Raw genomic sequence first — 15642 nt, forward strand, 5'->3', positions numbered from 1 at the left:
AATAAAATTAAAAAGCCCTCCATTCTTGAGAATAGAGCGGATCTTTAATAAAAGGAACATTGCACAGTTGCCCAGTTTTACAAGACCAATTTAAGAGCACCTGTTTATAATGTCTATTAAGGGTGTTGGAAGCAAAATGGATCTTTGACTGCTGTTACGATATAGCAAGAAGTTAATAAGGACAGAATTCTGAACTTTTATTATTTGTCCCTAATAACAAGTTCAATACCTTTTCTTCAAGAGGCATCACGAGGATTCCGCCTACTTTCAGCAGGTTTTTCATGTATTCTTCATGCTCCTTCTGTACTCCGGCTCCGCAATACACGCGATCATAAGACAAAGATTCAAGAGCAATTTCCAGGCAGTTCCCAGCCACAAATGACGGCTCACAAAAGTCAAACCTTGTGGATGATGAAATACATTAAAACAACAATGAATATCCAAAAGGAGAAAAAAATATAACTTATATAGCAATCAGTTTCCTAGATCGAGTGGTAGGAAAGCTGGCTGGTAACTAGTGAGACAGCCAGAAAGAATGACACCACCCGCTACATCACAACAGCAGCATGTTATAAGCTGCCGAATAGCTAATAGTTTTATGGCACAGGTCAAACATGAATCCATGTCGCTTTTACATTTCCATGGGACTGTCCAGTTTTAGAAAACAGATAAATAGAATATCCAATACAGATACAATGCCTAACTGATGCAAATGGAACAGTGGCCCCCTTGATTATTATGAGGTCCGTTAAAGTGTATGGTTTTACGGACCCCCATAATAAGTAAGGGCAACTCTGCTTCCGATTTGCATCACTCATGAAACAGATCAGTTTAAGACATTAAATTCATTTTTTTTTCTGGTGCTAAAATGTAACAGACATCTGGATTGTCAAATGGAAATGTGAGCAGAGCCTTACTAGTGCGTTCTACTACTAGATCGCCTGCAAATCTGGACCCCTATAAGCCACAGCCAGCAATCTTACTTGTCGAAGCTGTCGCTTGTGCGGACGAACTGATCCAACTTTTGTTTTGCATATTCGATGACGTCTTGATGAATCTCTACTCCATGGTTCACTCCAAAAGGTCCTAAGGATAGAGATAAAGCTTAATACCAGTACCAGTCAGAGTTGGGGTTTAATTTCTCCTCCCAAAAATAAATGTAAACACCAGAATGCGTATGCATTACTTGAGGCCTAGGCAGACAAGCTTAAAACATAACTTTTACTAGATGTGCGGATAAAAGTGAAAAGCTCACAGGAATAAAACCAAAGATCCAACCATAAGGATCAAACGATGGGCTGAAAACGTAGGCCCAAATACGGACTGCCTCAGTTGGTATATGGCAAGGTGGATTTAATCACACAGTACACAGATAATAGTAACTCCGACTTGGGTATAATCATAGGCACACAGTATGATACATTATTTTCACAGCCCCATTCAGGGGAGGATATAAACTTGTGTGTCAACAGGCCGATACTCCAGTTACCATGGAAACCGTAAACTATATTAAATCCCACATTAAATGGGAACGGTCTTACCAGGTCCAGAGATCATAGGCAGGCCTTTCGTTTGATCCTTATGGTTGGATCTTTGGTTTTATTCCTGTGATTTTTTCACTTTTATCCGCACATGTAGTAAAAGTTATGTTTTAAGCTGGTCTTTCTTTTCAATTTCTGGTACAGCTAATTGCTGATATTACTGTGGATCAATTTTTGGTATATTGCTATATTCCCCTTACTTGAGGCCTACATACAATAGAAGATGGATAGGGGCAGCAGCTTACATTAAAGGGAACCTGTCAGGTGCAATATGCATCCAGAACCACGAGCAGTTCTAGGTGCATATTGCTAATCCCTGTGTCCCTGTATCTAGTAGCAAAGATAAATATATAAGCATAGATATGCCCACAGGGTCGTACTTACATGCTAAGGGGGCTGACTAGCCAGGGGAAGTAACGCCCTCACGACTAGTCCCTGCGCTCATTTGCATATCATATGGGACCTTTAGAAATACTTTTTCTAAAGATCTCTTTATCTTTGCTATGAGATACGAGGGCAGTTAGGGAGGGATTAGCAATATACACCCAGAACTGCCTGTGGTTCTGGGTACATATTGCACCTGACAGGTTCACTTTAAGACTCCTAACCGATGGACAAATGTAGAGCTTAGGGCACAGCTACCCTTCTAGTTTGGATTATCAATGTGCCCAAATAGTCTACATTTTGTTACAGTCAGCAGTGCCACAACTAATTTATCTGACACAGTCTTAGGGCTCACTCAGACGACCGTTCTGTTTGTCCTGTTCAGTTTTTGTTTTTTTGCAGACCTACTGACAGGACCATCTTTTCAATGTCTTTTGTATAGGATCGGATGGCGCACGGAAGCACTTCCATGTGCATCTGATCCTACAAAAAAAATAAAAACACATCAGATGCCATATGTCCGTTCCTTTATTATTGAGCATGTTCTATTCTGTTCTGTAATAACAGAGCATGACTCAATACAAGTCAATGGGTCCGCAAAATCGCCAGAAGCCACATGGAAGCACTCCATGTGACTTCAGTCGGGTGCCCCTTCAGTCTGTGTCCCGCTCCCGTGCAAGCCCTGCAACTGCTTGCACTGCAGTGTGTCAGCATCTGCCCACACAACAGTGTCAGCAGCTGTGGGGATGATGAGCGGCGACATTAGGAAGTCAGCAAGGTTCATTATCTGCGGTGATGAAGTCCTGCACTCCTGACAGCACTCGTCACTGACTTCCATGTCCGCTGCATTCTCACATCAAGTCTCGCAGGCGGCCCTAGACTGACTAGCGGTGATATCACAGGCCGCTCGCGATACTTCGCTTGCGAACACGGAGGACGATGGAAGTCAGTGACTAGCGCTGACATCAGGAGTGCGGTGGCGGTAATCACCCAGGTAATGAACCTAGCTAATCTCCTGAAGTCAGCGCTCATCATGCTCTGGAGTGTCCTGGGCTGACCTACTGATGTTCGCTCAGATCACTGCACTGCTCTCCCAGTCAATGGGGAACATTCTGTTCTTCATTGACCGAAATAGTGAGTATGGATCGCCATGGGATTATTGGATTACACTGGACCCAGATTTGATTTTTCTTTCCAATAAATTGGTGAAAGAGGGAATGTGTTGGGGAGTGTTTTTTCAAATAAAAGTTTTGGTTTTTTTTATTAGCGACTGGGTTAGTGATGTCGGGTATTTGATAGACGCCGTGACAGCAATAACCCCAGGGCTTGATGCCAGGTGACATTACACATCTGGCAGCAACCCCATATATTACCAGTCACCAGGGCATTCAGGATGAGCCGGGTAAAGTCCCGGGACTATTGCATCTAAATGGTGCGGCAATTCCGGCCAGCTACTGGCTGATATTTTTAGGCTGGGGGGCTCCCAATAACAAGGGTCTCCCAAGCCTGAGAATACCAGCCAGCAGCTGTGAGGCTTTAATCTTAGCTGGTATCAAAATTGGGGGTGGGGGGTGTGACCGCAGGCCGTTTTTTTTAAATTAAATTATTTATTGTACTATACGATTTAGACCCGCCCGCCGGTAGATGTGATTGGTTGCAGTCAGACAGATGTCCTCAGTGTGGGGGCGTGTCTGACTGCAACCAATCACAAACGCTGGTGAGCAGAGAAGCAGTGAATATGAAATGAGTCTGAGGCGGGAGCTGTGTGACAGCCGTGCTGGTTATCGGTGAGTATGTAGAGCTTGCTCCTACCCCTTTGCGCCGGATTCTGTTCCCCATAGGCCTTATGTGGGCACCAGCATCTGGAAGTCACATGGATGACACACGGACCATATACGGAACAGGACAGATGCGGTTGTCACACGGATGCAACCAAGGAAAAACAGGACTGTTTTTAGTGGACCGCAAAAATGGAATGGTTGTGTGACTGTAGCCTTAAAAATATATCTAATCATTAGAGATTACAGTCCTATATTCAGTGTGTCCTGTAATGCGCAGTAAGAGTCGGCCTAGTGTGAACACAAGACAAAAGATGTGACAGGATAGATGACAGCGTGCAACCTTTGTCTACTTTCAAACATCAGTTCTTTGGCATCAGGCACAATCCAGTTTGTGCCTGATGCGACGGATGCATTGCATATTGTGGCAAAACTGATGCGACGGATCCGGTAAAAAAACTGATCTGTTGTAGCAGTTTGTACCTGGCATAGAGAATTCAGCTGTGGCCGCAGGTAACCTGAGTGACATCACCGCTGACAGCGCGACTCACTTAAGTTGCTCCGTGGAGCTCACTGCGAGCAGCGGTGTTCTATAGCCGCTCCTGTCAGCTTCCGATGTTGCAGAGCTGAAAGCGTTGTGGGATCTCGTGTGGATTACGTCGGACCTGGTGGGGTATTTGGGAATTAATAAAATGGTGAGAGGGTGTTTTTATGTCTTATTTCAAATACAGGATCTTTCTGTGTTTGTGTTTACTTTCACTGCAGTTTAGTGATTGGGGGGGTGGGGGGGGGAGGGGGGTGTCAGACACCTGCCATCACTAAGCTAGGACTTAGTTGCAGCTATAGGCTGCCATTAGCTCCTTATAACCCCGATTGCCACCACATCAGTGCTATCGGGATGAGCCGGGTAGCGTCCCGGGACTGTCGAATCTGATGGATGCGGCATTTCCGGGCAAATGCTAGGTGATAGTTTTAGGCTGGGGGGCTCCCCATAACGTGGGGCTCCCCATCCTGAGAATACCAGCCCTCAGCCATGTGGCTTTACCTTGGTTGGTATCATAATGGGTGGGGGGGAACCACACACAGTTTGGTTTTTTTTTCGTTTTTTTTTTATTATTTTACTGCAAGATATAGACCCGCCCACCGGCGGCTGTGATTGGTTGCAGTGAGACAGCGATCACCCTGCGTGGGGTTCGCCTGACTGCAACCAATCACATACTCTGGTGGGCAGGGGAAGCAGTGAATACGAGATGGAATAATGAGCGGCCGGCATTTTCAAAATCAGGAGAAGCCGGCGGAGCTTTGTGACAGCTGTGCAGCGCCACATCAGTGAGTATGAGAGAGGGGGTGAGACAGACCCAGCGGACAGCGAGAGACAGACCCAGCGGACAGCGAGAGACAGACCCAGCGGACAGCGAGAGACAGACCCAGCGGACAGCGAGAGACAGACCCAGCGGACAGCGAGAGACAGACCCAGCGGACAGCGAGAGACAGACCCAGCGGACAGCGAGAGACAGACCCAGCGGACAGCGAGAGACAGACCCAGCGGACAGCGAGAGACAGACCCAGCGGACAGCGAGAGACAGAGAGAGACCGACCAGCAGAGAAACAGAGACCAACAGAGAGACCGACAAAGAGCTTTTTTTTTTTTTTGACCAGAAGTGAATTTACACAACGACTGGGCATGCCCAGAAACAAAAAACGGATCAGTTGCCTGATTCAGTCAATTGCCGGATGATGACTGATACAGCGCCCATAGGCTTCCATTGTAAAAAAAAAAAAAAAAAAAAAGACTACCGGCGCCGGATCCGTCGCCTTACGTTTTTCCGCCGTTCCCAAAAAACGTTCCTTTGGTTGTTGCTTCCGGCAGCTGCACAGACAATTTTTGCCGGATCCGGCGAACCCTGGATGGAACGCGAGGCCATGCGGCACAATCTGACGCAAATACAAGTCTATGAGGAAAGAAATGGATCAGAAGCCAGATCAGTTTGATCCGCAATTCGCCGGATTGCAAAAAACTGATGTTACAAAGAGGCCTTAGAGGCATGTTTTTCCCCTCTAACTTCTTCCAGCTCTCTATAGTTGAGAAAGATGGCAGTCGCAGATGGCCGCCAATTTGAAAAAGCAAATTACAGTCATTGCCGAAAGTGTTGGCACCCTTGAAATTGTTCCAGAAAATGAAAGTACCTCGGTTTTCGTCGATAATTCATCCGAAAACAATTGATGAAATCCGAAGCAATCATTTCCATAGAATTCAATGTAAATCCAATTATTTTGTTTTAGACACTCCAAAATACAGCCCAAAAACGCATTTTATAGAGAATAAAGATGTTTAATAGTAAAAACAATTGATTGCTCTCAGTGAGAGAAACAAAACTAAAATTTTGTAGTTGTGATACCTTTTAACGGCTAACTAAAAAATTATCACAACTACATTTTAATTTTGTTTCTCTCACTGAGAGCAATCATTTTTCAACTGGCTAACACTGTACCAAACCCTTTTTCTTTTAATAGTAAAAACAAAGACAAGTGGAATATAAAGACTTTGTAAAGTGGTACCTTTTTGTATTCAGATCTTGATAATGGTACACGAGGGCGGGCTCTCTGGTGTCCGTTAGTCTGCCTCCTGTCGCTTTAGGCCGTCCCCCATCGCGCAATTTCAAAGAGGTGGCGTGAGGTAAGCTGGCCAGCGCTTGCGCAGGACGGTGGAGGCTGCAGTGAAAGCGCAAACACGAGATTATGGGCGTGTACTTGCTGATGAAAATCACAGCGCCGCCCATAATCTCGTGCATGCGCAGTGCCACTCTCGCGGGACTGTGCAACGTGCACAGTGTGACCGCTGGTGACGTGTTGCGCATGCGCGAGATTATGGACGGCACTGTGATTTTCATCAGCAAGTACCCACCCATAATCTCGTGCTTGCGCTTTCACCGCCGCCTCCACCGTTCTGCGCAAGCGCTGGCCAACTTACCTCATGTCACCTCTTTAAAATTGCGCGATGGGGGACGGCCTAAGGCGACAGGAGGCAGACTAATGGACACCAGAGAGCCCGCCCCCGTGTACCATTATTAAGATCTGAATACAAAAAGGTACCACTTTACAAAGTCTTTATTTTGGTCAGAAAGGGGGCACAGGAACATTGCTAGAATGCAGCCCAGGAGCTGCAGAGGGGGAATCTTTTAGGTTTAGTGCAAAATTTCTCATGACAGGTTCCCTTTAAAAGGTTAACATTTAACATGTATATGTATATATTGGGGCACCTAAAAGTCTGCACATAGCCTTTCCGTCTGCACCATATAAGTATGATGCATTGAATTAGGCCCAGAATTGGGCCGGAAGTGATCGGAAGGTAACTGGATACATAGGCACTGTAAACAATGTTTGTGTTGACCTTCACTTTCACCCCTATAATACTTCACTTTCTACTGCCCCCTCTGATCCCTAAACCCAGTAATTAACTATTCATCTCTCCCTCCATCCTCCCCACCCATCTCACCTTCCCCTCAGATATTTTTCTCCACATTTCACCCAGTGTCTCCAGACACACACTACCATCTCATGGCCTCTCCTGCTCTCACCTACTAACACTAACACTCTCACTGCTTCTCCTCACTGCTGGGGATCTCTCTCCTAATCCTGGTCCTCCTCACCACATCCCCATTGTCACTTCAAACCCTCATCCACAACCTATCACAAATTTCTGCAACCTCTCTAACCTCATACCCATCCATCCAGCCCCAGGTTCCCCCAGTCCCACTAACAGGAGCTCTATGGAACGCTCGCTCTGTCTGCAACAAACTTCATTACATTCATGATCTTTTCATCACTAATAAACTTTCCTTCCTCGCCAATCACAGAAACCTGGCTCACCCCCTCTGACACAGCCTCTCCTGCTGCACTTTCTTATGGCAGTCTCCAACTCTCTCACACCCCCCGCCCCAGTAACAAGCATGGTGGAGGTGTTTGTTTGCTCCTGTCCGACCAATGCTCCTTTACACGAATTCCACTACCACCCTCTGTTACTCTCCCATCTTTTGAGGTGCACTCTGTACGCATCTACGCCCCCTCCAACCTTCAACTGGCTGTCATTTACCACCCTCCAGGGCCAGCCACTGCCTTTTTGACCATTTCACCACCTGGCTACTACACTTCCTTTCCACCGACATCCCCACCATCATCATGGGTGATTTCAAAAGCCCCATTGACACTTCCCACTTATCTGTCTCCAAACTTCTAACACTTGCTTCCTCCTTCGGCCTCACCCAATGGTCTTCTACAGCTACTCACAAAGATGGCCACACGCTGGACCTCATCTTCACTCGCCTCTATTCCCTATCTAACCTCTCTAACTCACCTCTCCCCCTGTCTGACCACAACCTACTCACATTCTCTTCCCTCTCTTCTCCAAGTATGCACCCCCCCTCCATAAACATTCCCACCCTCGCAGAAATATCAAACACCTTGATTTACATGCACTCTGTCCCTTCTCCCTCTCACAGACATTGCATTTTTACACGATGCAGATGCTGCTGCAACTTTATACACTACAACCTCTGCAGCTCTTGAATCAGCTGCCCTCCTCACACACACCAAAACCCGCTCATTCAACAGGCAACCCAGGCACACGAGGCAGACTAAAGAACTGAGACGGGCTTCCAGAATTGCTGAACGCAGGTGCAAGAAGTCTCATTCCACAGAGCACTTCATTGCATATAAAGAGTCCCTCACCACTTTCAAGTCCACACTCACTGCTGCAAAACAAACCTACTTCTCATCCCTCTCATCCTCCCTCGCTCTCTCACAACCCTAAACAGCTATTCAACACTTTCAATTCTCTCCTCCGTCCTCCAGCATCACCTCCCTCTCCTCTCAGCTGAAGACTAAAGCGGGCTTTACACGCTACAATAAATCTAACGATGTGTCGGCGGGGTCACGTCGTTAGCGACGCACATCCGGCATAGTTAGTGTTGTAGTGTGTGAAACCTTTGTGCGATTGCGATTGTATGAAAACACGTTGATCGCATACACGTAGTTCAAATTCTAAAAATTGAACGTCCGGTTGTTCAATGTTCCCGAGGCAGCACACAATCGCTATGTGTGACACCCCGGGAACGATGAACTCATCTTACCTGCGTCCCGCCTGCAATGCGGAAAGAAGGAGGTGGGCGGGATGTTTACGTCCCGCTCATCTCCGCCCCTCCGCTTCTATTGGCCGGCTGCCGTGTGGCGTCGCTGTCATGCCGAACGTCCCTTCCCCTTCAGGAAGTGGATGTTCACCGCCCACATCGAGGTCGTATGGAGGGTAAGTACATGTGACGGGATTTAATAGTTTGTGCGACACGGGCAACAAATTGAACGTGCCGTACATACGATGGGGGAGGGTCACATCGCATGTGTAATTGTAACGTGTAAAGCAGCCTTTTGCCTCTTTCTTCAAGCAGAAGATTGACAACATCAGAGCAAGCTTTGGCCCACAATCACCACGGCCCTCATCATAGCTACTCAGCCCTCTTCCTCCAAATCCAGCTTCTCCACCATGACAGAAAACAATCTTTCCACTCTACTCTCAAGATCACATCTAACCACCTGTGCACTGGACCCGCTCCCATCGCACCTTATCCCCAACATCACCACAGTCCTCATCCCAGCCCTAACCCATCACTAACAAGTGGTGTATTCCCCTCATGCTTTAAACATTCCTCCATTACACCCATCATCAAAAAGCCCTCCCTTGACATCCTCTGTGTCAAACTATCGCCCCATATCCCTTCTCCCCTATGCCTCAAAACTACTGGAACAGCATGTCTATCTTAAACTGTCCTTATACCTCTCCTCCTGCTCCCTCTTTGACCAGCTACAATCTGGCTTCCGACCACATCACTCTACTGAAACTGCCCTAACCAAAGTAACCAATGATCTACTAACCGCCAAAGCCAAGCGACACTGCTCTATCCTCCTCCTGGACCTGTCCTCAGCCTTCGACACAGTAGACCATTCCCTCCTACTACAGATTCTCTCATCTCTGGGCATCACAGACTTGGCCCTATCTTGGTTATCCTCATACCTAACCGACCGAACTTTCAGCGTCTCCCACTCTCTCACCGCTTCCTCATCTCGCCCCCTAGCTGTCGGTGTCCCGCAAGGCTCAGTTCTTGGACCCCTGCTGTTCTCCCTCTACACCTTCAGCCTGGGACAGCTCAGAGTCCCACGGCTTTCAGTATCCTCTCTATGCCGATGACACACAGATCTACCTCTCTGGACCTGACATTACCTCTCTACTAACCAAAATTCCATAATGTCTGTCTGCTATTTCATCCTTCTCTGAGCGATTCCTAAAACTTAACATTGACAAAACAGAGTTCATTGTCTTTCCTCCTCCTCACTCATCTCCTCCAACAAGCCTTTCCATCAAACTTGATGGTTGCTCACTCACCCCAGTCTCACAAGCTTGTTGCCATGGAGTAATCCTCGACTCTGCTCTATCCTTCAAGCCACACATCCAAGCCCTCTTCACCTCATGTAGACTACAACTCAAAACTATCTCCCGGATCTGTACTTTTCTTAACCAAGAATCAGCAAAAACATTAGTGCATGCCCTCATCATCTCCCGCCTCAACTACTGCAACCTCCTGCTCTCTGGCCTCCCTTCCAACACTCTTGCATCCCTCCAATCTATCCTAAACTCTGCGGCCAGCTTAATCCACCTCTCCCCTCACTATTCCCCAGCCTCGCTACTCTGCCAATCCCTTCACTGGCTTCCCATCGCCCAACAACTTCAGTTCAAAACATTAACCATGCCATACAAAGCCATCCACAACCTGTCTCCTCCCTACATATGTGACCTAGTCTCGCGGTACCTACCTACATGCAACCTCAGATCGTCACAAGATCTCCTTCTCTACTCCTCTCTTATCTACTCTTCCCACAATCGCGTACAAGATTTCTCCCGTGCCTCCCCCATACTCTGGAACGCTCTACCTCAGCATATCAGACTCTCGCCTACCATGGAAAGCTTAAAGAGGAACCTCAAGACCCACCTCTTCCAACAAGCCTACAACCTACAATAGCCTTCAGTCCAGTACACCACTGCGCAACCAGCTCTGTCCTCACCTATTGTACCCTCACCCATTCCCTGTGGACTGAGCCCTCGCGGACAGGGCCCTCTCTCATCCTATTCCAGTCTGTTTTGTACTGTTAATGATTGTTGTACGTATACCCTCTATCATTTGTAAAGCGCCATGGAATAAATGGCGTAATAATAATAATAATAATAATAATAATAATAATATTATTATTATTATTAATAATAATATTATTATTAACAATATGGCATTTACAGATACAGTACAGTACCATTGTTTGGAAAGGAGATCCCCCTCCATAAGGACCATAGGCAAGGTACTATCTGAGGTCACTTCCCTTCCTGCTCTTTGGCACTAGGACCAGGTTCAGAGTCAGTGGACCTATGACACACAAGAAACCTGTCTAAAGAACTAAAGAATTCTGTCTCTGACGCCTCTAAGATTTGTCTAAAATGGTGCAAGACATGTTCATTAAACAAGTTGCAGACACGGCCTGTAACAGCTTTGTGAGGGCGATTTTTCTCCACAAACCCCTGAACTTTACTTTACATGGAGATGTCCTTAATCCCTGAAGAAGGTACATTCTCTCCCTCTTTATCTGAAGCAACTTCTTCATCTGCTGTCCGTTGCACTTCTAATTGATGGTCTTGCAGCTTTTCCGTGATGAGTTCTTCACTGGGGTCATCCACTAACTCTTCCAAATCCCCACCATTCACCTCCAAACCCATGGATGTCCCCAAATCGACAACTGACTGCACCACATGTGTACAGGAAGGCTCCAACCCTCCAAAATCTCTCTCAAGAACACATACTGGCCATAATTTCTTCCAAGCAGAAGTCAAGGTCCTGGAGGTCACTCCCTACCAAGCCTTAAGGTACCGCCACACAACGAGATCGCTGCTGAGTCACGGTTTCTGTGACGCAGTAGCGATCTCGTTATGTGTGACACCTACCAGCGATCAGGCCCCTGCTGTGAGATCTCTAGTCGTTGTCGAATGGTCCAGGCCATTTTCTTCAAAGGCGATGTCCTGCTGGGCAGGACACATTGTTGCGTTTGACACTGTGTGACAGGGTCAGAGTGACTGCTGAGATAGTTATACAGGTCGCTACTGCGACCTGTATCGTTCCTGCATCGTTGGTAAGGTCTGACTGTGTGATCTCACCAGCGACTTACCAGCAATCCCTATCAGGTCGCATAGTTTTCGGGATCGCTGGTAAGTCGTGTGTGTGACTGGGCCTTTAGCTATGAGTCTAATGCAGTTGAGAATGTTGAAATGTTTTTTTTCCAGAACTCCCTTAAGGACAATTCTGTATCTGATGTCACCTCAAAGCACCTTTGAAATATTGCTTGTGTGTACAGTTTCTTGAAATTTGAACATGACATTCTGGTCCATGCGCTGGATGAGAGGAGTGGTATTAGGGGGCAAGAATTTCACTGTGATGAAACTGGACTCCAACAATGTGTCATCCAAACCAGGAGGATGTGCAGGAGCATTGTCCATTAACAGGAGGCACTTAAGGGGCAACTGATTATCCTAGAGGTATTTTTTCACACTTGGGCCAAACACTTCATTCATCCAGTCAATGAAAATGGCCCTTGTGACCCATGCCTTCTTACTTGCCCTCCACATCACACACACAATTTACTTTTAACTACATTGTTTCTGCTTAACACTCTAGGAGTTTCTGAATGGTATACCAGTAATGGCTTCAGTTTGTAATCACCACGAGCATTAGCACAAAACAAAAGAGTTAGGCTTATGCCCTGGCAGTGCTTTTTCCTCCTGTGTAATGAACGGCCTCTTTGGCATTTTTATCCAAAAGAGGCCAGTTTCATCACTGTTGAAGACTTTGAGGGATGAATCCTTCAGCCTCTATGTAATCTTTGAATTCGGTCACAAAATGTTTCTGCCCCAGACTTGTCTGAACTCGCCGCTTCGCCATGCCTAGTAAGGCTGCTTTCACACATCCGGTTTGTGCTGAGCGGCACAATCCGGCTCAAAAACAAAAACATATGCAACGGATGCGGCGAAAAAGATGGATCCGTTGCATAAGTTTTTCCCATGCGGCCCGGCCGGTTTTTGACGGATGCGGCTTGATACTGAGCATGCGCAGTACAAAAAAACGCATCCTGTGTTTTTTGCCGCAGGACGCCGCATCCGGCGTCCATAGGCTTGCATTGTGAATCGCGCCGCATCCAGCGCGATGCGTTTTTTTCGCCCACACAAAAAAAACGTGTCAGGCAACGTTCCATCCGGCCGTCGCATGGGCTAAATATGCCGCATCCGGCAAAAAACGGACGCAACGCAAGGCCATGCGGCACAATACGACGCTAATGCAAGTCTATGTGGGAAAAAACGCAATCGGCGGCAAAAAAAAAACAAAAACAAAAAAAAACAACGGTTGCGTTTGTTCTGCAGAGCGTCGTATTGTGCCGCACGGCAAAAAAACGGATGTGTGAAAGCAGCCTAACACTGTGTATGCCAGTATGCCTCCTGAATTTATCGAACCACCCTCTGCTGGCCTTAAAATCACTAAGTGCACTAGCACTGTGGCCTAGTTCAGCAATCTTAATGCCACTCTCATATTTTCCAATAATTTGCTTCAACTCTAGTGTTCCTGGCCTTTATCTTCAAAGGGCTGCTGGCCCTGGAAACTTTCTTTGGTCCCATGATGGGGCTAAAAGGAAGGGGGTTAACTAGTCAGCTGATTAGCAAGGGACACACCTACAGGGACCTTACATTTTGAAATACAGGGTGATGCTTACACAATACTTCTCTGAGCAGGAAAACGCGAGATTCGCCCTTTGCAGTAGCAAACTTAGCAGCGTGGTCACGTGGGCATGCAGATGAAATCCGAAGCAACCGACAATAACCAAGACAAATTTTCCAACTAAATAAATTGACAAAATCCGAAACCAGCAATAACCGATGTCAAACAAAAGTCGAGGTATTACTGTATTTCACCCACAAAATTATGGCACGCTCACATTTTGTTATACACGTGTATTTCATGTGTGTATTTTGGAGCAAAAAAAAAAAAAAAAAAAAAAAAAAAATTATTATATCAATATAACGCAAGACTCTAAAAATAGATGAACAAAATTTTTGGCACCCTCAACCTAAAGGGAACCTGTCAGGTCCCATATGCGTTCTAATCTAGAAGCAGGGTGAGGTGTGGTCTAGAAACCTCTTCCTACCAATCCCTGTGTTGTAATAGTGTGTACTAAGAATGCATAAAAATATGTTTTATTACTTACAGGTTTCCTATGTAAGTGATCAAGAGGCTCTGGTCCCCTGGGCATTGCATCGTCCTGTGGGTGTTTGCATGCTTTCCGTGGTATCACGCCCTGTGGGCGTGATACCATAAATTTACATGAGTGACGTTACAGTCAGCATCTTGAGATCCCGCGCGTGCGCGCTTACCATTCCTGCAGCCTTGTTGATAGGTCAGTTTCACACATCCGGCATTTCACCAGGTCTGGCACACTCCAGTACAGTGTTAATACTGTACAATGGCATCGCAGCAAGCTCCGGTCACATGACAGCATTTGACCGGAGACTGCTGCGATGCCATTGTACTGTATTACCCTGTACTGGAGTGCGCCGGATCCGGCAAAATGCCGGATGTGTGAAACGGGCTTTATCCGGGTGCTTGCTTCTCGGCTTCAGATGCGCTCTGCGCATGCTCAGAAGACTCCTGCGGGTCCGACCATGCGCAGAGCGTGTCTGAAGCCAAGAAGCAAGCACCCGGATAACAAAAGCTGTGGGAATGGTAAGCGCACACGCGCGGGATCTCAAGGAGTGGACGGTGACGTCATTCATGTAAATCCATATCATCACCTCCACAGGGATACCACGGAAATGCCCACAGGGCGATGCAACGCCCAGGGGACTAGAGCCTCTGATCATTTACATAGGGAACATGTACGTAATAAAACATTTTTATACATTCATATTACAAACTATTACAACACAGGGATGGGTAGAAAGAGGTTACTTGGCCACACATCACCCTGCTTCTAGGTTAGATTGCATATGGGAAATGACAGGTTACCTTTAATATTTGGTTGCACACCGTTTGGAATAATTAACTGCAATCAATCGCTTTCTATAATCAACAAGCTTCTTTACACCTCTCAGCTGGAATTATAGACCACTCTTCTTTTGTAAACTGCTCCGGGTCACTCATATTTGAAGGGCGCTGTGAGGAAAATCCTAGGATATGAAGAGGAATTATGATTTCCAGTCATAATCGCTCTCATCACTCCATGGCAGTGCCCCCTCCCTTCTTGTTCTCAGATGTCCAACATCTGGGAAGGGGTCACATCCTAGCAACACATCCCATGGACATCTCCTGTGATATGGAGATTAGATGAGCTGGGAACAGTGGACACAGGATGACTCCCTGCCGTGACCCTGTAGTAGGGGCTGCTATCTACTTAGCAAGCTTGGAAGTACCCAGACAGAACGACTCCAGTAAAATATGGTTAATATCTCGTGAGCCATATTTCCGATAAATATGGCAACCATAAAAATGGTGTTTCCGCATGCGGACGATGCTGGCACACCCTTTTTATGGGAGTTCGACCTGGGGAAATACCCCAGGCGTGATATCAGCCAATGGGGAACTAATAGACAAGTCATGAGTCCTCTCGTTCTGCAGCTAAATTCATAACTGTCACAATGAGAGCATTGGCATCTGCCTACGATGTTCCCAGGCCAAGTTATGGCCCATATCCGCTGTTGTGGATATTATCCATAACTCCAGCCAGGGGTGGAGCAGTGCTCCCTCTGAGGTCACAAAGGTAGGAGGGGACCTGGATTTGCCCAGGTTGATAACCCCAATTTGGCCATT

The 15642-nt window shown here is 46.7% G+C and overlaps 1 protein-coding gene across 4 annotated transcripts in view; it reads right to left on the reverse strand.

Moving 5' to 3' along the window:
- The window catches only part of PCMTD2 (protein-L-isoaspartate (D-aspartate) O-methyltransferase domain containing 2), a 48213-nt gene that overhangs the window by 19529 nt on the left and 13042 nt on the right, over window positions 1-15642 (reverse strand). For all 4 annotated transcript variants that reach the window (XM_075350450.1, XM_075350452.1, XM_075350451.1 and 1 more), the window contains exons 3-4: window positions 984-1086; window positions 230-401 (exon numbers count right to left, since the gene is read on the reverse strand). In XM_075350450.1, the coding sequence (XP_075206565.1) occupies window positions 230-401; window positions 984-1086 (275 nt within the window). The remainder of the gene's footprint in view (window positions 1-229; window positions 402-983; window positions 1087-15642) is intronic.

Source organism: Anomaloglossus baeobatrachus, chromosome 5 (assembly GCF_048569485.1).
Source record: "Anomaloglossus baeobatrachus isolate aAnoBae1 chromosome 5, aAnoBae1.hap1, whole genome shotgun sequence".
In the NCBI taxonomy this organism is placed as follows: domain Eukaryota; kingdom Metazoa; phylum Chordata; class Amphibia; order Anura; family Aromobatidae; genus Anomaloglossus; species Anomaloglossus baeobatrachus.